At 40.4% G+C, this 22,093-nt stretch overlaps 2 protein-coding genes across 2 annotated transcripts in view; one reads left to right on the top strand and one right to left on the bottom strand.

The window, feature by feature from the left end:
* Nucleotides 1-22,093, top strand: part of CG32719 (uncharacterized protein) — a 39,342-nt gene that overhangs the window by 17,093 nt on the left and 156 nt on the right. Inside the window, exons 3-7 of the mRNA NM_167128.3 lie at nucleotides 17,998-18,260; nucleotides 18,354-18,615; nucleotides 18,689-18,907; nucleotides 18,972-19,181; nucleotides 19,242-22,020. Of these exons, the coding sequence (NP_727190.1) occupies nucleotides 18,057-18,260; nucleotides 18,354-18,615; nucleotides 18,689-18,907; nucleotides 18,972-19,181; nucleotides 19,242-22,009 (3,663 nt within the window). The 5' untranslated portion in view covers nucleotides 17,998-18,056 and the 3' untranslated portion in view covers nucleotides 22,010-22,020. The remainder of the gene's footprint in view (nucleotides 1-17,997; nucleotides 18,261-18,353; nucleotides 18,616-18,688; nucleotides 18,908-18,971; nucleotides 19,182-19,241; nucleotides 22,021-22,093) is intronic.
* On the bottom strand, nucleotides 2,104-2,596 carry CG43138 (uncharacterized protein). The gene has a single exon (NM_001258634.2). It carries the CDS (start codon nucleotides 2,502-2,504, stop codon nucleotides 2,163-2,165), a length of 342 nt encoding a protein of 113 aa, NP_001245563.1. The 5' UTR covers nucleotides 2,505-2,596; the 3' UTR covers nucleotides 2,104-2,162.

Below are 22,093 nucleotides of genomic sequence, written 5' to 3'. Positions count from 1 at the left end.
GATCGAGGATCCCAGTATGCCCATATCCCGGTATCCCAGTATCCCAGTATCCCAGCATCCCACTGATGATGAGCTACTACCCCGGCACTGACGACATTTTTCGAATTACATTGACAGGCGGGGACGGGACTAAAAGCGATAATTATTGCCAACTTGCGGCGCTGTAAGTGTTGGCGATCGTGTTTCGCGGCAGCGTTTGTTGCAGCTGTTTGCTGCACCGATTCCCATCCCATCCCATTCCAATCCCAATCCCCCGGTATACCCTGGTTAGCCCCGATATCTCCAACATAACCCTCTGCCTGATCGACGGCGTCTTGCCAATGTAATTTCAATAATTTTATCTGCCGCCGATCGCGTCTGCCGTGATTCGATTGGCGAGCGGTGACAGATCAAAGCCCCTGGCCTCTACACTTAGAGAAAATTCATTTAAAAAAACAGCCCAACTACACTGCTGTTTATCTCGCAAGAATCAACTAATCTAACTAATTTTGTTGATGACAATTAAATGTTATCAGTCCTCCTTTTTCATACTTCATTCACAAATCTGTATAAAATTGATTCAAATATATTCACAGATGAAATGCATTTACGCTCAGTGTTTCTCACGTCGGCAAAGATCTGTGATCGGCGTTCACAAGGCAGGCGATGGGTGGAGCTGCTCGATTCGACTGCTTTTGGAGCTGCCTGCTCCAGATGTTTAGCTGCACTTTGGCGGCTCGATGAGGAGTTCCTGCGATCGCAATCACATCGAGGTTCAGGCTCAGGCTGAGCTTGAGGTTCAGATTCACTTTGAGGTTGAAGTAGAGGTCCCAGTTTTAAGGCTTAGCAATGTGCAATCATCAACATCAGAGCAAGCGTCATCAGCCGACCACTGCCAATTACTCGGCAGCATTGTTGACATGCCTTTTGCCATTTGCATCGTTTTCGTATTGATTTGTTTAACTCTCCGCTCTGCGCGCACACACAATTTTCGGCTTCCAAACCGAACAGAACAGATTCGATTCGATGGCACTGCACTGCATTTTTCTCCCACGGCCCAAAAAGCGTGTGAATGGCCCAAACAAATGGCCCAGCATGAACAGTTCAATGTGCCCATCAAAATATGTCAAAAATCTATCGAAGGGCGACAATCGATCCGACATTCTTTCTCCCTGAAATCAGTTGCATTCCTAAACGTTCTGTAGGTCAGTTATCGACCTAGTTTACGTGCTGTTCTCAGGTAATTCTTGTCCTTTTAGATGGAAGTAAGGAGTTGCTTTGAGTTCTTGATGAAGACTTCATGAATTTTTTTGAATTTATATTCAATGTTAAAAGTATATTTCAAGCACTAAAGTGTTAATTTTATATTGGGTATATAAAATAAACCAGCTATTTGATATTTATATTTAGTGAACCCTTAATACGTCTTCCTACCAAGCTATCAAGAAAAAAACACAAAAACAAAGGAATCTCTCCCCGATCGGTTAGATCCACTTTCGGGCAATTAAAATTCGATTGAAATCGCCACGAGGTGAACATGTTAATGAAAGATCGCCACGCCTGTTACCATAGTCGCATTTTTCCCACACCAATTGGCAATCGAATGGTGATTTCAGGGTGACAGACGGGGGGAGTTCCAAAACCCCGATTTATCGGGTTCCAGAGTTCTCTCTACAAACAAAAAAGCGCAGTCGCATTTCATTTGGGATTCCGTGAGCGTTTCGGTTCAAACATAAAATAAATAAAAATCAGTACAATTCGAAGAGCTGTTGTCGCCTTTGAGCTTTTGCGACAATCACTCACGTTGCCATTTGGCGGTTCCGTCTCTGGTCCCCGCAAGTCCCCTTCCAAAGAGCCCCTTACCCCCTTTGTGCCAACCCTTTCCTTAAGCGTTCAATCATCGGCGATTGTCTTTGAGGCCCGATTCATTCGTTAAACGTTCTGCGTATTGAAATGAAATTTGTGTCGCTCGACACGATGACTTATTCAATTATTCGATACGATACCACGTGATTGAATTATTGAAATAAGTTGGAGTTCAAATCCCATGTGATTTCTTAAAGCTTAATACAGACCTCTATTTGGCTTGAAAATATAAATGTATAGTTATAAATGTATAAACGTCTATTTACTTTTAAATTTTGCATGAATTGCCTTAATTTTTATGATCCTATGTTTTAATTTCACATCCATATTTTCTCGGTAAACTGAGATATTAGCTTCGGTTTGGAAGAACTTTTTGAATCAGCCTGAGTTTGTGTGCTAATGTCCTGGACCGATGTCTTTCGCACTCCGATAGTTTTATCACCATCGCCAGACTGTTTTTCGGCACCGCCTCGTACAATTTGTAGGTATTCCTCTACGCTCAATGTACTGCTTCCCTGAGCCGATCCCAAGGTGGTATCATTGGTATTGAGGCTCGCCAGAAAATCTTTAATGGTGGCGTAATGGACACCATTACGCCGACAACGACTGTATTCCAAGTCCCGATCACTGCTGCTCCTCCGGATCTGATCTCCGTCCATCGTGATTGATTTAAAACGAAAAATTTGGCAAAGCTTTCAAAAGTAATTTTGTAAAACATTCACTCACAAGCAATATATACAACGTAGCCAACTTTGTTTTATTGACGAATTTATGCAATTTTATTTGGAATGTAGTAAAACCAAAAGTGTTAGAAAAATTTAAATTTGAATTCGATTTAAAGTATTTATTTCGTCAATAATTGTATATTCATATGTAATATGCAAATAATACATTTTCTTTTTAAGCACATTCGGTGACTTCTGTTCACATTCCTGGATTAGTTAGACGCAAATTAATTTAACATGAGTTCGAACAAGTAATAAACATGTGGCTTTTCCTTTTCGGAGAATAAATTCCAAGGGGAAAAGGGGGTAAAAAACCCCACTCGTTTGACAGCTCATTTTGCATAATTGTGCGGCGCGACGGGCAGCGCATACAAATCGATTATTGAACTGAATTCCTGATATATATTTTTTATGGTTTGATTTATGATCGCCATGCAGTTGTCAGTCAGTCAGTTTGTCAGGCCAGTCGAAGGGTGAGTGGAGTCGTGGTTCTTTAACGATTGAGCATCAAAAATGCTAATTGAGCTGTTTATCGATTTGTCAACAACAATAACCCGCAAACAAAGTCGAACAATGGCCACATCAGCGGCGAAAATGTCATTTGTTCATTGTTGCTCGGTTTGATGGGGCTTTTGGGACCCCGTTTCAAGAGGACCCCATCCCCGCCATCATGCTCGCCATTGAGTTTTATTGACTATTAAAATTGTGTCAAAATGTGTTTGAAATTTTTTATTGTTAATTATACGCGGCGGGCGTAATGTGGAACCAATAAACAATATCGGCTTGGCAATTGAAATTCGGTATTAATCGTTTGTTATTTTCTTTCGCCTGTTTTTTTTTATTTGCTTTTGTTTTTGTTGTTGTTTCGCCTTGGTGAATACTGGGAATTAATTTGCCGAACTAATTAAAGTATAAGGCAGGCAAGCATGAAACCGAATCTGAAATCAAATCAAAATCGAATTCGAAAAACACTCAAATGAATAGACAGGCGGATCGGACAAGCCGACAAGTTGTAGTCCCAGATCCAGGTGCTGGGCTGTACACTGAGAAAAACTCACGTCGTTGTTGGGCTTAAATTCAAAGTTTAACCAGCTTATTGAATAACTGTCCAAATTTTGTAATACATCTTCTGCTGATCGAATAAGGAAATAGGAGTAAGGGCCAAAGCTGAAGGTCTCCTATAATCACTGAAAAATCATTGCTTTAATAAGATTTCCAGCAGTGCAGAACCAAATTCACGAGCAAGTTTTGGTTGGAGTTTGAATAATGAGCCCTGAAGATAGAGCCGTGGCAAATACCGATTTCACTGACCGCCCTGAGTGAACCGACAGAATGAATATACTGACTGAATGACTGACTGAGCGAATGACTAACTGACTGACAGAGAACCCCAAAAGAGATCGCGGGGGGCTGGTCAGGCGGATCCTGACTGACATTTGATTATTGGCTTCCAATTTGTTGCAGTTTTTTTTCCCCCCTTTTTGTTTTTATTTTCCATTCAAGCGCAAATTGCGTGCCTGGCAATTTGCAATAATACAAAAAAAAAGGAGTATATATATATATCCAGGTACATCCAGGTAAGGGAGCAAAAGAGAAGGAGCGATCAGCGAACAGAAGTCAAATTGTGGCCAACATGGAAATTAATGGAGCAATGGAGCGACGGCGATCGAAAAAAAAAAAATAAAGGCGAAAAATCGGAGATGGAGATCACGGCTGCTGTTGCTGCTCCTACTTTTGCTGCAAAATCGGCGGCAGGAAAGGAGTTATTAAGACAGAAAGGGATAGCCAGAGGTTGGCCGGGTCTACCTTTATTTTTTGCTCTTATTTTTCGCTCTGTTTTTCTTTTAATGAAGGCAGTTCAATCGATTTGGCTGGCTGCGAATCGTGGCAGCCCCACCTCCTCAGCCTGAACCCAATTTCCAGTTCCAGTTGCAGATCCGATTTTCAGTGATGGCACTTTTATGAGAAAACATTACGATCTATACGTTCCATTCAAAATATGTTAGTTATGAATCAGAGATGCTTTCCCAATAAATTTTTTTTTGCAAAAACATTGCAACATTTTATTATTAACTAAATGGCACTATTGTTGTTTTATACATATTATGATTTCCTTTGCCGCTGTTTCGTGTCACGTTGCCGCCGTTAAAGTCGGCCAATTCAGAGACCAGTCCTCGGCACAATTTCAGTCGGTAGTTGGTAGTTGTTGCTGCCGTGGCTGCTGTTGGCCAGGCAAAAAGAGCTGAAAACAAAAAAGCAATAAGCGCCCAGGGTCCAACCAAACTGAACCGAACTGAACCAGCGTTTTCGATCTGTCTGTCAGTCAGCTGCCATTTTTGCTTGGCTCGAGACTTGAGATTCGAGACTCGAGACTACTCTGCAGCTGAAGAAGCTGGAAACTGGGGGGGATCTGGCCAAGAAATCAGCCAACCAAGTCGGCGAACCAATTGATTGACATTGCCCACAACGCCCTTTTGCCAACTTGGGGCGGTCTTTCCAAATGGTCCGCTCAGCTTGTCCGCTTTTGTGGCCAACTGTACCGGAAATGTGTGAAAATGCAAAGAGCCATGAATGAATCGCTTAGTTGGCCGGCCAGTCAGACTTCTGTTGAATTATTATGCCCCCGACCAACTACTAATTATACAACAATAATTAATTAAGGCAAGAAGACGAAAAAACAAAAAAAAAAAATAACAAACGGCCAACAAAACCAGTTGGCCCAAAGCCGAAGTTCATTCAAGAAAAGCTACGGCTGACAATGACAAAAACAGTTACCAACCGTCGTTGAGCGGTCAAAGCCGTGTAATTATGAAATTCAAAGAAATGAAGCATTAAACCGAACCATCTCGAAACAAACGAGAAATATGATATATAAAAAAAAATAATGTTCATAACTAAATTAGCATGGAGCTACCGCCCATTGATAACTCCACTTTTGGCTTGGTTTTGTTTTACTTTTTTTTTCTGCGGTTGACAAATTAATACGTACGAAACTAAACCCTTTTTGAAGTCAACCGAGCAGCTGGTTAGTGCTATAAAAACCAGGTCCATACTTTGATTACCACAGCCAAAAACTACACTTTTCTCACCATTCCCTTTACGATTATTTTTACAACTATGATTATTATAATTTAAGACGCCTCTTTTACAATTTCCAACGAAAATTTCATATGCGGCAATGAATTTATAGACATTAAACTGAGAGTTATGTCTTTATAAATCCATGTTAGTTGAGCTCAATGGAAAGTCGTGACCAAATATACGGAGGGAGTACGATTTTCAAGAAACTATAAAGGATTATAACCGAACTTAAAGGAATTTATGTTCGATTGAAAATTAGTATTGCTATTCCACCGATTTCAACTAATGATCTGATCTTAATCTTTTATGTTACTAGTTCCATCTGTTCGTCGCTCTTTAAATCTTATAAGATCGTTTCGAATCAGTTTCAGCAAATTTTTCACGGATCGCGCTTGCAACAATTAGTACAACTCCTGACACTTTCCTTGGATTCTTGCAGTTCTTGCTGTTCGGTTCTCATCGCTTCAATTGAGAAGATTTCCCATTTTCCCATGCGGTTTGCAATGCTCGAGACGTGTACACATTTCTAATTAAATTTTCAAAGTTGCTTTTCCATTCTGTGCGATTTTTGATTGACATTTTACATTAAATGTTCTGCACCCAGAGCTCGCGGAAAGTGGCCACGGCGAACGGGCAACGTTGAAATTGATCAATTTCACATAATTTCAAGGCAAGTCGGACGCGGTAATGCAAATCCGACAGATGCGACTCTACAACTCGCTCTACTCGCGACTGTTAGAAGATCTTAGATCGCTTTTTCTTATTCCTTCCCCTTCGGTATGGGGATGTATGCATGTGGATTCCTTGGTTGGAAGAGAGACTGGACCTGGCTTATGATTGACAACGGCTGGATTGAGCTGCGCTGTAAGCCCAAGCAGGCCCAATCCCGGTCTCCATACCAGTCTCAGTCCCAATCCCGAACCCAAACCCAAGTAAAACCAAACCAAAACCTAACCGAACAGATCTGAACCGAACGGAAAACCGAACCGTGGCGATCTGCGAATCCCTGACAGCTCGACGGCCTTTGGGCGATTTAAACGTTTCGGTTGCCTCCCTCACCGCTCCTCTGAAACACACTTGAAAAAATTTAAAACTGAAAATATGAATTTTTGTTTTAATTTGGTAATACGTGATGCGTATCAAGAAATATTGAACCAAGCTAAACCTTTAATAAATGAAACTGTTCAATTTGACTACATTTGTTTCCAGTGCACTGCAGCTCACCTGAGTTTAAATGAAACTGTCCAATTTGACTGCATTTGTTTCCAGTGCACTGCAGCTCACCTGAGTTTTCCCCCACACCCCTCGCCTTTTAATTGCTCGCCGTCTGCTGGATTTCTTCAGCTTCTTTCACAATTCTCATTGATCTTTTTTCGAATGTGCGCAACTGTCGGATTTTGTGAGCTGTCAGTGGCTCTCTGCCGTGGAGACGATGCCCCTCTTTAGCTTCCCGTCTCCTCCTGCTTAAGCCAGCGCACCTCCCCGCCCCTGCCCCCTTCTAACCGTCCGTTTAACCCCTTTGTGCCCCCTGTTCTGGATATGTGTCTGTGGCGTGGCATATCTTTGATTTGCTAATTAACGGTTTGTCGGTTCAGTTTGACATTTGAACATGAGTTCTTGACATTTCTTTTCTCTCTCCGCCGATTTGTTTGGGGTGTCAAGGGGTTAAGGGGGCCTGTTGGAGAGAGGGGGCCTTGGCAACTGGATTTTTTGTAGCTGCCTATTGATTTGATATGACCTTGATTTTGATAGCAAATGCCTGTGTGCGAAGCTATCATATAGATTGTATAAATAATTTTTCATGAATATATTATGTATATAAAAGCACATTTTTTTTTTAAATCATTGAATGCAGAAATATAACTTTGCTTGTTCCATTTCCTTTGTCATTCTCCCACTGATTCCAAGCACAAATCGCTATAGCTGCCACAAACTGATGGTCAGTTGGGATTTCTGACACGGCATAACATTGTTAACACCTTGACTTTCCCCATCCCGCTGGCCGGTTAATATTAATGATGATGTGGTGTTGATGTTAAGTGCAGTTTAATAAATGAATTGTCTCCCATTCCAGCATCCGCAGAATTTGCTGCATTTCCATCATGCAAAGAAGTGTTTCCAGAGGACGAGCATTTCCCGTTGCCCCAAAGGCAGCTCGTAATCCATCACCAGATTTCGTTTGGGTTTCGTTAGCCATTGCATTTGCATGAGCTCAGAGCACAAAAATATTCCAACTGGTGCACTAAACAAAAAAAAAATGCAAATATTTTTTCATACTATAATTATAAAGAGGTCTTAAATGTAGGGCTGTAGTTCGTTTTTGATGACAGCAAGCCAGGAGTCAAAGCTTTTTTTTTTAATTGTCTTTTATACTAGCACCTAATACCCTCTAGTTGTGCGGTTTTGGGTCACCTTTAAAAATCCAGATTAATAGATATAGTATTCAACCTGGCTTCGTTTCACTGTGTTGGCGATCATTTGTCTAATTTTCCTCCCTTCGACTCCCTTGTGCAGCTCATCGCCAAGGCAGGCCTACATATTTCTTACAACTTCTTCAAACAACTGCAACAACTGGTGTATCATAAACAACAACAGCAAAATGGCAATGTTGCTCTTGCACTTGCAACCTGCAACTAGCAACTAGCAACTTGCGACGCAGCAACAGCAACTACAAGCTCCTCTGGGGAACCTTTGTGGCAAAGTGTTTTGGAATCTCTCCGCCGTTTCGGTTGCTAACGTCTAACAAGCCAAAGAAAAATGGGCCCAACGCCAACTTTTGGCTAAAGCGCAAACACATTAAAAATTGCTCCTTCTTAGTCTTCGTCTTATTTCTTTGCAACTGCCTTAGATTGTTGCTGTCGCTATTGGTGTTTGGCAAAATACTCTAAGAAATTGAGTGGATTGGATAGTAACCAACATCTATAAGAGTTGGAAGATTTTCAAATTCCACCTGATATTAATTTAATTTTGTATAATTCCTTACAAATATAAATGCGAGGTATGCTGATTGGTAAATTAAAATGTTTTCCTATAAGAATAAACTGTCACATTCAACTGCTTTAAAGAGAATACTTCATGAACTGCTTTGATGTACATCATCTAATTGGCTAAACTGCTTTAATTGTAATGATCTGCTTGGGATATGATCAAATTGGAAAATATTCCCAATTGATTGGTGTGCGTCGAGGCTGATTAGAACTCCAATAAAAAAACCAACTAGAATATTTCGAATAAGTAGTGTATTTGATTTTCGAACGTTGTTAACTTTTTTTTCCATAACCATTGTATTTGGGCCTGAGGCCTCAAATGCACTTTGCGAAAAAAGCATTTCCTCCAAACTTGTCTCGATTTTAGCTGTTTGCCCCGAGGCTATTTTAGTGCGAATAGCTCTCTTTGTGGACTTGCAAGTATGCTGTGTTGCCAGTTCGGTACACTGAGAACATTTGGAAACTTTTACATATCCCAAATAACTTAAAATTGACCCTTAACCAAATGTTTACTAATACAGTTTATAAACTTTTTTATACTAAAGAAGAATAAAGTACATATAATATTATAAGCACTATGCGATAGGCATAATTAAATATTTTTTATGGTGCATTTTGGTAGTTTGCTGGCGCAGCAACAATTTGCAGTCTGGCCATGCGATTTATCTTTGGGCTGGCAAGTTAATGTGGCAATTGTATGCTAAGCAGCAAATGCAATCGTTGTTTTTTTCTATATATTTTTTTTTATTTTTGGTTGGTGGGAAGGGTCTTGAGCTGGGCGTGGGGAGGGGTGTCTTCAAAAAGGGGGCGGGGCTGGGGCAACGGTTTTCATGAATGAATTAGTCGGTGGGCAAAGTTTGGCTCTCGGTGGCGAAAGGGCAACAACTCAATTTACAGTTGTTATATTTGCTGGCGTTTTTCCCTGTTCCTGGCGATTTTTCTTCTTTTCATATTTTTTTCTTATTATTTTGTGTTAGATTTTCTTTGACCAAAGCGGAATTCCATTGCCCACGGGTCGGCCATTTTTTCGCTGGAAAATTGCCGAAGAAAAATGTTGAAGAATACGCATTTTTTTTTTTTTTTGGGACATCTCATGGGTGTGATTTTAATTTCATACACAAATGAACGCGAATCGAGAGATACACCACCACCACCACACAAAAAAAAAAGAGCAGCAATAACTCCCACGAAGATTAATAACATAGAGGCGCACACACTCGTAAATAAATAACAAAAAAGAAATACAAAATGCACAAAAAATGAACAATAAGCGCGGGGGAGAGGCGAAAATGAAATTTATGCATAATGCCGAAAAGCGCGCAGGCGAATGGCCCATCAAAAAAGCGGCAAATAAAAGGCAAAACTGAAGAGGAATACTCAAAATGAAAAAAATATGAAAAAGAAAATGCCAAACTAGGAAGAGCAATTGGATGAATTGATGGGTGGCTCTATGTGGTGGGGTCTTCTTCTTCTGGTATTCAGCTTCTGCTATGAAAAGTACAGAGCACTTGATTTCGAGACGCGGCTGAAAATTAAAAACGAATCATATATGCCCTGTGTTGGGGAGAATATGAAGGTGTCCAAAAGTATACATCACTTGTTAATCCTTTCTTCGAGTTACTTCAAAGCACTTTCTAATGCATATACATGTTTTCCTTAACGTGGTTATTAACTTCCCCCTTGGTTTCGCTGATTTAAAAATCTGTCTTTGAGTTGCCAACATTCTCCTTGATGCCATGTACCCCAGTGAAATATACTGAAATGGCCAAATGGGCCACATCCTTGCTCGTACATCAAGGATCAATGGCACGTACCAGCACTAAAGTTATTAAAGCCATAAGATACACAGCCAGGCGGACGGGCGCCCGCAATCCAATCTCAATGCCCAACCAGCCAGGCGTCCATATGCAAAAAAAAAAAAAACAAAACAAAAAAAAAAAACACAAAATATCTTATATATGCGTATGTAAAGATGTAGATATTTTGCATATACGTACAGATAAATTTATTATATATATGTGCGGCTGTGAGTTTGTGTTTTTTGTGAGCGATACATACGCACCCCCTCTAGAAAACCCCCCTTCCAACTAAAAAACGAAGCTACACGACTTTAAACCCATCAAACCATTAACAACAACAACAATAGGACGGGGACAGTTCCGCCATCTACATATGCACTGCAAGAAAATGAAACAGATAGCTCAGGACCACACAAAAAATCGTATTAAACGAGAGATTTTCAATAGTTAAGAGTATGTGGTTTCATTTATTTTCTAGAATATTTTTTCGAAGAATTTCTTTCTGTGTAAAAATGCCATCCCTTCCCCATCATGTGAGTAAAAATTTGCGTATGAGTCAACGGCAACGACGTTTATCTTTCAACCACCACCCATCAGAAAACACAGGTATGCACCCCTGCCCCGTCTACCGCCTACAGTCACCCATTCCGCCCACTTGATATGTATCGCCGTTGTCGTCTACAGTTATAAAATATATATGAGTAGGGGCGACAAGCGTCAAACGCTTGGCTCAAGAAAAATCGACATGGCAAACGTGTCGGAAACGTGTCGCAAATTTGTCCGTCGAACGTCGAGCGGAATCGGAATGGCAACGCGTTCGCCCACTTTCCGGGATTACGGAGCGGTCCATTACGGACTTATATAAACGTAAACCAGGCATCTGAAGCACAAACAAAAAAAACAATCATAAAAGTCCTGGTATGGTAACAGATTGCCTTGGCTTTGTTTCAGACTAGTTCTAGGTTAGCTTATGATTCTTGGGAATTAACCTTACGACTTTCACAGATACGTTTTTCGAGACAGAACTACATAAGTTTTCGAAAAACTAACTTAAATATATGCTAAAGATGTTACAAACATATGCAAATATGTTATTCAATTTAAAAATATATTTACCGGTTTTACTGTTGAAATTAATGTGGTTCTGCTTAAACTTTCCCTGGATTCAGGATTCAGGGATTCTAGACTCGGTATTCGGCCTCCACACAACGATGAGAGCTGGTGCTATCCGCACATTAACGCCCGTAACGTAATTAAACAAAAATAATGGTCTCAATAATCAAGGCAAAGCCGTTAAAGCCAGCTATGTAGCTACCCCTTTTTATTTGGGCTCTGTCGTTTTTTCGGAGTCTAGTGATTATTTGCTGCGGTGCTCTTAAGTTCCAACCCCCTTTTTTAGATTTACACACATGGAGATTTATGGTCGGGACGGGGACCCCACCCCCCACCCTTCTTCACCAACAGCGCTCTACATTCTGTATCAAAAATCAATTAATGACAATAATTTTAAAATTAAAACAATTCTGTGTGCTGTCCCGCCAACATGTGTGAAATTTAATGACTTTGAAGATATTTATGGAAATAGACCAAGTCTTGGGCGCTCAGGCCCAAAGCCTTTTGCCATTTCGTTTGCAATTATCGAGTATATTGCGTAGCCGCCCCTCTGTCCTGCCGAATCGTATCCCCGAAATGGTCGCCTTTACGTTGTAATTAGATGAGCAGCAGCGGCGCAAGGGTTTAATTACATTTTGAATAGGAAATTTATGAAACAAGTTTCGGTTCGGCTCAGTTTTTGGGTTCAGTTCTGTTTGGCTCAGTATCGTTTTTTTTGGTCCTGGAGTTGAAGTTCTCCATAGGACAAGTAATTGTCGGCATGTGTGTCCTATTGTCGCCATTTCCATATATTTAAAGACATATACATTTGGATATATACCCATAAATATATATATATATATATATACATATGTATCTATTGCTCTTGTGGACTTCATATTCATCCGTGTCGCCATCGATTCAAACCAATCTTCCCTTGAATTTTCCTTTTTCGCCGTCTGCTTGGGCTACGAATATTATCCTTGCCCTTGGGCAGACTGCGAAAAAATCTTGTTTGTATATTTGAACGAAGGCTTTTACCTAAACTATTTATAATTGGTGCGGATAATTTGTTTGTGTCGCATGCAATGGCTTGACAGCATAGAATCTCTTACAAAAAGAGTTCAATTTGGTTTATATTTATGAATAATTTAAGCTGTTTGAAAAGTTTTTCCGAAAAAATAAAACAAATGCATATTTCTCACACTTTCGACCAATTTGTTAGCATTTATAATTTGATTTTTCACAAATAAACAAACAAATATTGAAACTGCCGCAGGCGGGATCGGTTTTCCGCAATATTTTCCACCCGATTTACTGCATTTTCGCAACCCTAAGCTGAAAGACAAAAGTTAATGGCATACACACACATATATATATTTTTGATAGATATAATTACAAGCAAATATGCCGCTAACGCTGAAAATTCGCCTCAAATTGAGTTTCGACATGGGTTTCGGGGGTTTTGTGCAGATTCGGTTTTGCCCGTCGAATGTTGTTCAATTAACGTGGCTGGGTTGTTTTTGTTTTGGTTTGTCTGTCGGCGAACCCCACACATCGCGAAATTGGCAGCAAAATGACAACCGCGAGCGTTTTCCGGCGACTGCGAAATGTGGCGGTGTGCGATGTGCGGCATCAACATGTTGCACAAATATAAACATAAATCAATTAACATTTTTCGGCCATGCCAGTGAACTACTCGGTTTTTCGGGTAGTCAACGGAGCCCTAGCTTTTCTGGTCCTTGCCTGGAAATGCCGGAGATGTGTGGTGGCTAAATTTTTCCCGGATTCGCCGGCGGCACGAATTTTCCGAATCGGTAATTTGCAACAGCCGATGTCTGTGTGTGTGTGCGTAAGCAGGGACTCCTCTTCAATTTCGGCGGTGCCTACTTTTCGGCGCAGCACCTAAATGACTTGAGCTTACTGTAATAAATCATTTCAAAACTTCAGATTTTTAAGGGTAATTGCACAATGAAAATGCACCAAATAACGTTTGGCAAAACAAATAAAATGTTTAAATTAAAACGAACTAACGTTCGTGAGTGCCTTCACATCGCAAAATTGAATCTTGATTCGATTGGCATGAGATCACTTCACTTCCATCTAAAATCTCCATTCAGACTCAATTTAACTGGCAATTAATGTATTCTGCTGCTTGCTACTGGATTCTTCAGTTCAAGTACCATACCCATTCTCAATCCCATTGCGAAAGTCCAGTATTCTGGCATTCGATCCATTGCCGAAAGTGGCAATCAGCAAAAACAACAGTAGGACAAAAGGCCGCCACACGTTGGATGTTCCTCGTGCCACGCCCCCAAATTTTTGGTCAAAGGTGGGCATATGGGCGTTTGGGTATATGGGTGGCTATGTGGGTATGTGTGAGAAGGCCATGTCGACACCTATTACCATTCATTGACTTTTGCCATGTCCCTGGGGTGTCATCTATGCAGGTTGCTTTGGTTTATCCTTCCATGTAGCTGCCGTGCACGTTGCTGCTGCTACTGGGTATGTTGTTGTTGTTTTTGCTGTTGCTGTTGCTGTTGCTACTGCTGCTGCTATTGCCCTACGCGTTTGATTGCATTTGCAGGCGAAAACCCAACGACCGTTTGCTAATGTCCTTCGATAAAGCCGGCAAAATCAACACCACCAGCCACCAAAGGACACAAGCTCACTCCACCACATTTTAGGGATATGGATATGGCGATATGGCGATATGGGGATATGGGGATATGGGGCAGCCATCCAGCTAGGCAGCGAACGACGAGCAACGGTCTCCGTTTTCATTTGGTGTTTGATTGGATTTTCAATTATTCATTATTATTGGTTGCAATTTACCTGGCGGCCAGCACAGAACTCATCCTATCCAGTTGCATTGATTGCGTTCCATCAGCGAATGGAATGGATATGGATATGGGGATGTTTGTCGCATCAGTTTTCCAACTCATCAAACTCCAATTGCATCATTAAACGGAATTTTTGATTTTGATTCTCCCCCCCCCCCCCTCCAATTCCACAGTTTTTGAACCTTTTCATTTGCATGCGATTGGTTTTTGTCTTTGCGAACTTGATTCAGTTTTCCCTCTATGCGAATGTGTTTCGATGCGATGCTCTTCCGAGATTTTTCTTCAAGGCTGTGGTTTTGTTTGCTACATTCAAGGCCACCGTAGAGTTCATTGATCAATTAAACGAAAAAGTAAGCAAATCAAGGCTTGAAAAATTCCAAAAAACTTAAGTGCCGCTCCCCAAAAACGATTAACTGCCCATGTAAATAATACTCTACTTAAATACTCTACTCACAGGCATTTTAAGAAATAAGATGTTGCTTGTTTTGTTCGTGCATTACTATAAGGTAGGTACCCAACATATTAAAGCTGAATAAAAATGTTTACACCTTTATAAGAGACTGCAAATGCGTAAAGATTTCTATGACATATTGTATAATTAATATATAGATATAATATTTTGATTTATTATCATATATGTTTTTATAATATCCATTTTTTTTTTTCGGCCATACGAATTCCCGTTGTTTCCCCCGTTTCCGTTTAAGGTGGACAATTATCTGCTCTATGAAAAGGCAATACCCAGAATTTCGAGTGAGTGGAAGGGAGGATGGGGGAATGGAGAACACAAAACCGAGACTGCAGATCGAGTCATAAAGATAAAGACTACAAAGCAAAGCAAAACCAAAACCAAAGCCCCAAAAAAACAAGCCAAGCCACCGACAAAGTGTTTCCGACTTTTTCGTAGATTTTTGCTGCCAGATTTTTATTGGCAGAAAGAGATAGCCAACTGGATGACTGGCTAACTGGCCAATGAGATAGACAGAGAGGAAATATTTTGATTTTTACGAGCATTTCATTTCGTATCATTCCATTTTGTTTTGCATCGGATATTTGGGATACTATACTCGTATAAACAAACATACATATATATACATATGAGCGGCTACTTGTCTTGGAAACCGACAAATTTCTTGTCTGATTTCGCCGGCGACAATAAATTAAGTCAAGTGTAGCATTTAATTGATTTTAATCATAGATTAAATGTCGTTAAACAACAATATCCAGGGTGTGGGGTCACGGCAATATAGGCCAAAGAACAATACCCAAAAGGCCGTCGTTGCGTTGACCAATAAAGTCAACAATCAAATCAAACAATTCCCCCCCGCCCCCCATCGAAAACCGACCCCACTCTTCAAAAAGGGGGCGGTGGGCAGGGCAAACAAACCAATTTGTAGCACAATAAGTTGTCGTTACTTGGTTGTTGTAAACGCTGTTTACCAATATGTAATCCTTAGAAACAACAAGAGACCATCTCCTTGCTATCCTCTGTGCGTATCCTTGTTGTCGGTGTCGGGTTTTCGGTTTTCGGCATCGGTGTTGGGCATGGGATTTTCGATTTTAGATTTCAGATTTTAGGGTGCTGGCCGCTTGGTTTGCTCGGTCTGCTTGCTTTGAATTTCAATTACCTCCGACTCGATTTTCGTGGAGAGGGACAGATATCAGAGAATTGGCATTACCTTTAAGGATAGTGTAATAATCGATTTTTTTGATTCTACCAAATAGTGGCCAACGGAATAGGTGCGAACTGCCTAGAATGTAAATCCCTAATGAAACGCACTGTATGCATATGCAGATATAAATTTAAACATAAGGGAGCTATGTTTGCCATGGGTTGGAAGCTGTGGGGTCGAAAGGTGAAAGCTAGGACAGTGGAAGAAAATATTCGCGTTGCTAACGAATCAAATAAATTTGTTGGTCAATTAAAAAACTGCAAAACGCGCACAATTTCCACATGTGTGGCAGCAACAACCACACAGCTCACCAGTTTTTTTCGTTCACCCCTTCTTCCCAACAAGCTAGCGCACCCCCTTCTTCACCCCTTATTCCACACGCCCATGGATGCTGCTGATTTTTGCTCTAATGGATGCCAGCGCCAAATGAAAAGCTTCGCGCGAAAAAAATGCATTGCAAACCAATTTTTTCCTCTCTCTCGCTTTTTCTTACCAATTTTTTTTTGCTATGATTCCCTGCATGGTTTCTGACTAGCTTTTGACCAAAAATTCAACTCCCTTCCGATTTTTTTTGCACAAATTTTTTATGATATTCTTTTTTGGCAATTTTTTTTCAGTTCGCATTTTTCGTTTTTTTTTTTTTTTTGATTATTTATCTTTTTTTTTTATGTTAAACTTTGGCCGTAAACTAACTTTGTCGGGTGGGGCTTGATAGTGTCTAGGGAGAATTGATGTTACGCAGGGAGGGCTGGCCGCTCTTTTAGATGGTAAAAAAAAGGGGGTTTTTTTTGGGGCGCTACGGGTAAGAGGTAGCACCAGTTCGAGCTGAGCCAGCCACGTTAGTTATTAGTCGGGGGCTCTATGGGTTGAGTGAACACGAGAGCGGCGATAAATGTCTAGTTCAGCACTCGAAAAAAAATGCCCCGAAAATGGTGGAAGCGGAAAACATTGATAAACTAAAAGCGTCGGCGATGAAAGGGGAACCGGAAAATGTGGCATCGGAAAACTACATAATAATCGCAAGCCTAGTTACTCTGGAAGAGAGGCATCACGTGTATTGTAATACGCTAACTACATACATACCTATGAATAACATTTTGTATCAAAACAAATGGTACACCTACATTGCTCTTAGATACGTAGCTTGAATTGGCATATATATTTTTATATATGATAAACATTTCATTGATTTTCTCCTACGCACAGTAGGTGTTCAACTCCATCGCTGCGATTGCAGCATGGAAATTGACATCGGCTGGCTGACCAGCGAAATGAAAACTAAATAAAAATGCAGTGCAATTTACGGTTTGCCGTAGGGTGGGGCCACAACCCAGATGAAAGTCAACGAGGTGGTGGAGTACATAGGGGACATACATATAGAGGGGCTAGGAGTGAAAGGAAGGAAAACGACTGCCAATTTCATGCTATGTTCTTCCTCTTTTGTTCTCATCGCTCTCATCTCTTTCAGCAATCTTCTTCTGCTGTTGACTCCCGGATTCACCCTTTTCCCCATTGACTTGTTGTTTTGATACCCTATATAGTTGTTCTTGGTATACTTTATTGTGAAAAATATAATCCACATAATTTCCATTTGACTAACTATCAAAGAAAAGCAAAACGGTTAAGTGTATTTTAAGCTTAAAACATATTAATTGAATGCACTCTTAGTTAAAGGGTGTATTCTATTTGATAGTATATCCACTTTCTGTATTTCCACTACTCTTTGCTGCGCACATTCTGATGTACTATATGCGCTCGTTGGGTGTTTGATTAAATTTACAACAATGGAAAAAAAAGACGGAAACAAGAGCTCTCTTTCCATAGAGGGAACCGCCTTCGGGTCTCTACTGCGCCTGTCCATCGAATCAATCGATACTCAATAACCAATACCCTACGAACCGTGGCCAATAGCAAATACCGATGGCTATTTATAAATATATAACTTATTGCAGGCGTGGCACCGAGAGAATTTTTGTTGTGAGTGTACTTTTTTTGTATTATGCAAGGAAAAATGCCGATTGACAGAGCACGAGGCCGGCAAAGGAACCGCAATAGAAATATGCCGGAAACTCTCCTCGAGAACCATTTGCAAAAGCTTTTCAAGGAGCAGGAGCTACTTCACCAGCTACTAATCAGCAATCGTCCCGGAATAAAGACCCAGTCGGAAAATCTTGACGGCGAAAGTATCGATGATGAAAATTTGCCAGGTTTTAAGGTAAACGATTCGTCTAAATGCATATGAATTGCATGGGAATTTTAAAATGAGTTCTTATTATTATACATTATTATTATGGTGCATTTGCCGAAGGAGAAGGAGGTGGGGGAAGACCGAAAGGAGCCACAGAACTATCCAATCCTCGCCGAAATGGTGGACTCATCGATTCCTCCGAAATTAGAAGATCTTCCAAAACTTCCATCACGAAGGTATCCATATTGCAGGAACCAAAGCTTGATCCCAATGCCCATTTCGGTGGGCAACTGCACACAACCCAAGGTAATGGGCCAGGGCTTCGACACGCCCTTTCTATACCCCGAATTTATTTCCAAAAACGAGGAAAATCGCGTAAAGTGTGAGTAATTCATAAACAAAAATACGTCCACAATGCACAATATCTCAACAATAACTATCGATCAATTTTATAGACATCTTAAGTTTGGTGGATAGTCTGGTATTGCAAATAGAGCGATTATTAAAATTGAGCGAGCATTCTATGCCCAAAGAAGACATTAAAAAGCCCTCCACTGGAGCTGTACCAAAATCCAGGCCTAAACAGGAATTCCAAACAGATCAGATGGGCCATGCAAACTATACCATTACTGTCAATTCTCGTTTTAAAAAGCCAAGGCAACACAATCCATCCAGTGAGTCAGATAAATATAGCATCATAAAATCATTATAAATTATGAGATCTTCTCGTCCCTGTAGAAAAACATCGTTTGGCCACAAGTAATACAAATTCGTACAATAAATTGCCGGACATAATCGATTTGGATTGTGAGTTCGGAATGGAGTATATAGAAAAGTTTCGAGCCAACAACTTTCGAGATAATTTTAGGACCAAAGCCGTGTTCGATAATCAAGAAATATACACTGATACTACGGATTCGATTGGAATAATGGCAGAGGATGAAGAAGGTTATTTTGGTGGATTTTGCAAGACAAATTTTCCGATTTCCTAATATTTTTTTTATTTAGATCTAAACGAACCCCAGATAACTATTATTTCGACCTCCGAAACCTCTAGCGACATATCGTTCCTTGAAATTGCGATGGCCAACTCATTCCAAACAAAGAGAAGATGTAAGAAGACACAAGATGACACCAGCGCTTTTCGACCAAGAACACCCATTACTAGACCCTCTACTCCCATCGATGATGATGTTCCCAGTACATCGGCACAGGCTAAATTTTATCAGCCATTTAAAGGTCCATCGGATACCGAGGAGAGCGAATCAAGTGTCTTAAACATGTGGCAACTATTAAAAGCCGATGGTAAGTCACGAAAATATTTCAATAACATTCAAAGAGACATCGCGACGACCACACAACCAAACGAATTGGAGGATTGGCAATCGGATATCGTCTTGTTTATTAGAGAATTTAATAATGCAAAACGAAGGCGACGACAAGCAAATAAGTACAAATATCAGAAATTACCACCTTTAGATCGAAAGTCAGTGATGAAAGTGAAGAAAAAATCTCTTTCTGTAGACTCTTTTGTGTCTACAGAAAGGTCAAACGTGTGCTCAAAATTCTGTAGAGAATATAAAACGCAAAAAGAATGGTTTAACGCGGAACGCAAGTTTAAAAGACTTCAGTACCTATTATTTTATAGACCACAAGATCTCTTCGAGCCCAGGATAAAATGGACCGAAAAAGTACAGTGTGGCATTCCACGCAGATGTCTCAATGTTATTCGTAACCAAACCATACCGGTGCAACCTAAAAACATGCAAAAAATAGACATACCCCATGGTCCTGTTGAAGAAAAAAAGGTCCCAGATAAAAATCCCGATCAGGATTTCAGGTCACTAGAAAGAGGTGAATGGTTAAAGAGACTTTTAATAGACAAAGGTCGCTTGGGTCAATATCAGAGGTTGGAGCATTTGATAACACCAGAGAATCCTCTAAAAGCCATTTACTTACCGATTCTCCATCGAGTGAAGACCTCGAAAATATATAAAGAGGAACCAAAGCCATTTTACAATAAACATAGTTCCTCTTCGATTTATTTAAGTAGTAGTACTAACTTTGGTTCAAAGATCAGTAGCCAGAATAGTACTACTTACATATCACCCGAGCCCGACTCGGGAGCTTCGCTTTATACTATATTTTACGATGCCAAAAACACAAAGTCGGTGACCGCTAGCTCAACCGCTTTTCGTGACTATTTCGTCATCGAAACGGATAGCGTTTTCAGCTCTAATGACACAAGCGATCCACATATTTCTAGTAGCCTAACAATAAGTGAGGAAATGCAAGAACTTCAACAAAAACTCGATAAACCATCTGCAGAGGATACACGCACAGAAAATGTGGATTTTAGGAGATTCATCGATATAGATTATGTATCGCTACTCATCCTGCAGCTAATGTCAAATATGAAACCCAAAAAGGACACACATCTTTTCGAATTTCATCCCAAGATTACTAATTATATGTATTCTTTTTACTGGGAACATTTAAAAGACGATAGTTTATTCTTTCATTGGTTCGTCAGCGAGGGTTTTTTTCCGGCTCATTATCTTATTTATGTGAAAAATGCCGAGGAACTGGAGGACGATTCGTATGATCAGCTAGATGAGGAGATTATGCAGTATATAGATGTAGCAAATGACGCTAACGCAAAACAAATACATTTAACAAGGCAAATGGCGCACCTAATGGTGACCTCATATTTTCGAGTTCTATATCATAGAGCCATATCGATTGAGTACCCCATCCTAGATAGATATTTGCTCAGATGTCGCTCGGCCATTTCTATAGTTGAACTCTATCAACAGGAGAGAGGTCGTAATATATTGAAAAATCGGGTCGATTGTAAGCGACTTATGAATTGGGCCATCAAAAACGAGGGTCGCGTTAAACAGCTGAACGACGAGCCTTTGTACTATGCCGAGCAACGGGCTAGCATTAATACCTCCCTGGTTATGCGTACCCCAAATTTGGAGTGCTTCAAGGAGTTTTACACTCGTCAGGTATTGCCCAAACCGGATGCACTTGCCATTAATCCCATGTTCAAAAAAATTCATTATCCGAGAATTAGAAAATCTTCACATATAACGTTTGTGTGCCCCATTCCTGGTTGCGCAACGAGTCTTAGCTCCGAGATTCTTTTGGCACACTTTTTATCCGATCATTGTCGCCGATTGGAAGAACTTTGGCTTACAGATCGTATGATTCTATTGTTCTATCCGTGTTCCTATCCACCAAATCAGATTTACTGCATTTGTGTAATCGCCTTGTTGGCCAAAATGCCCAACGAGATTGTCCCGATACCACAAGTTGTATTTAACGAGGAATTACCAACGAAATATCTATATTTTGCTGAACATGGAGCATGTTTCCTTATGTTCGCTCCGGTTTCAAGATCATTAGTCGAGGGAAAGGCGACGCATAAAATTTCCGCGGAAATAGATGTTGAAATGGAATTAGACACTTTGTATATATTTTGGCTAGCTATTGCCGATTATGAACTCGAGGTAGCGGGATGTCGACTTTTTTTGTATGGCCAGGATCGCGGTGTCAAGGCTAAGTCTCTATTGACATTTGTGAAAATGTCCAAGTTTAAAGGTGTGGCCGATTTGCTTGTAACACATCCAGATAGCTATCTGGCCATCGACTATGAGGCAATGGCTTCGCTGACCAAAAATTTCAAGGACCTTCTTTATATCGAGGTACGATACGTTAATAAGTTGAATGAGGATCCCAATAGTTCTGGTGATGACAGTTTTGATGCTTAAATTACAGGAAGGTTAGATATTAAATTTATTGCAATCTTTGCCGTACATATAAACAAGCAATTTATCGTTTTTATTTTTATTTTT

Source organism: Drosophila melanogaster, chromosome X (assembly GCF_000001215.4).
Source record: "Drosophila melanogaster chromosome X".
In the NCBI taxonomy this organism is placed as follows: Eukaryota; Metazoa; Arthropoda; class Insecta; order Diptera; family Drosophilidae; genus Drosophila; species Drosophila melanogaster.
Note: the sequence above shows the minus strand (reverse complement) of the source record. Positions and strands in the feature narration are given on the sequence as shown.

What these genes read in the sequence shown, in the direction of transcription:
- CG43138 (NM_001258634.2), bottom strand. Translation starts at nt 2,504, where the DNA reads ATGGACGGAGATCAGATCCGGAGGAGCAGCAGTGATCGGGACTTGGAA.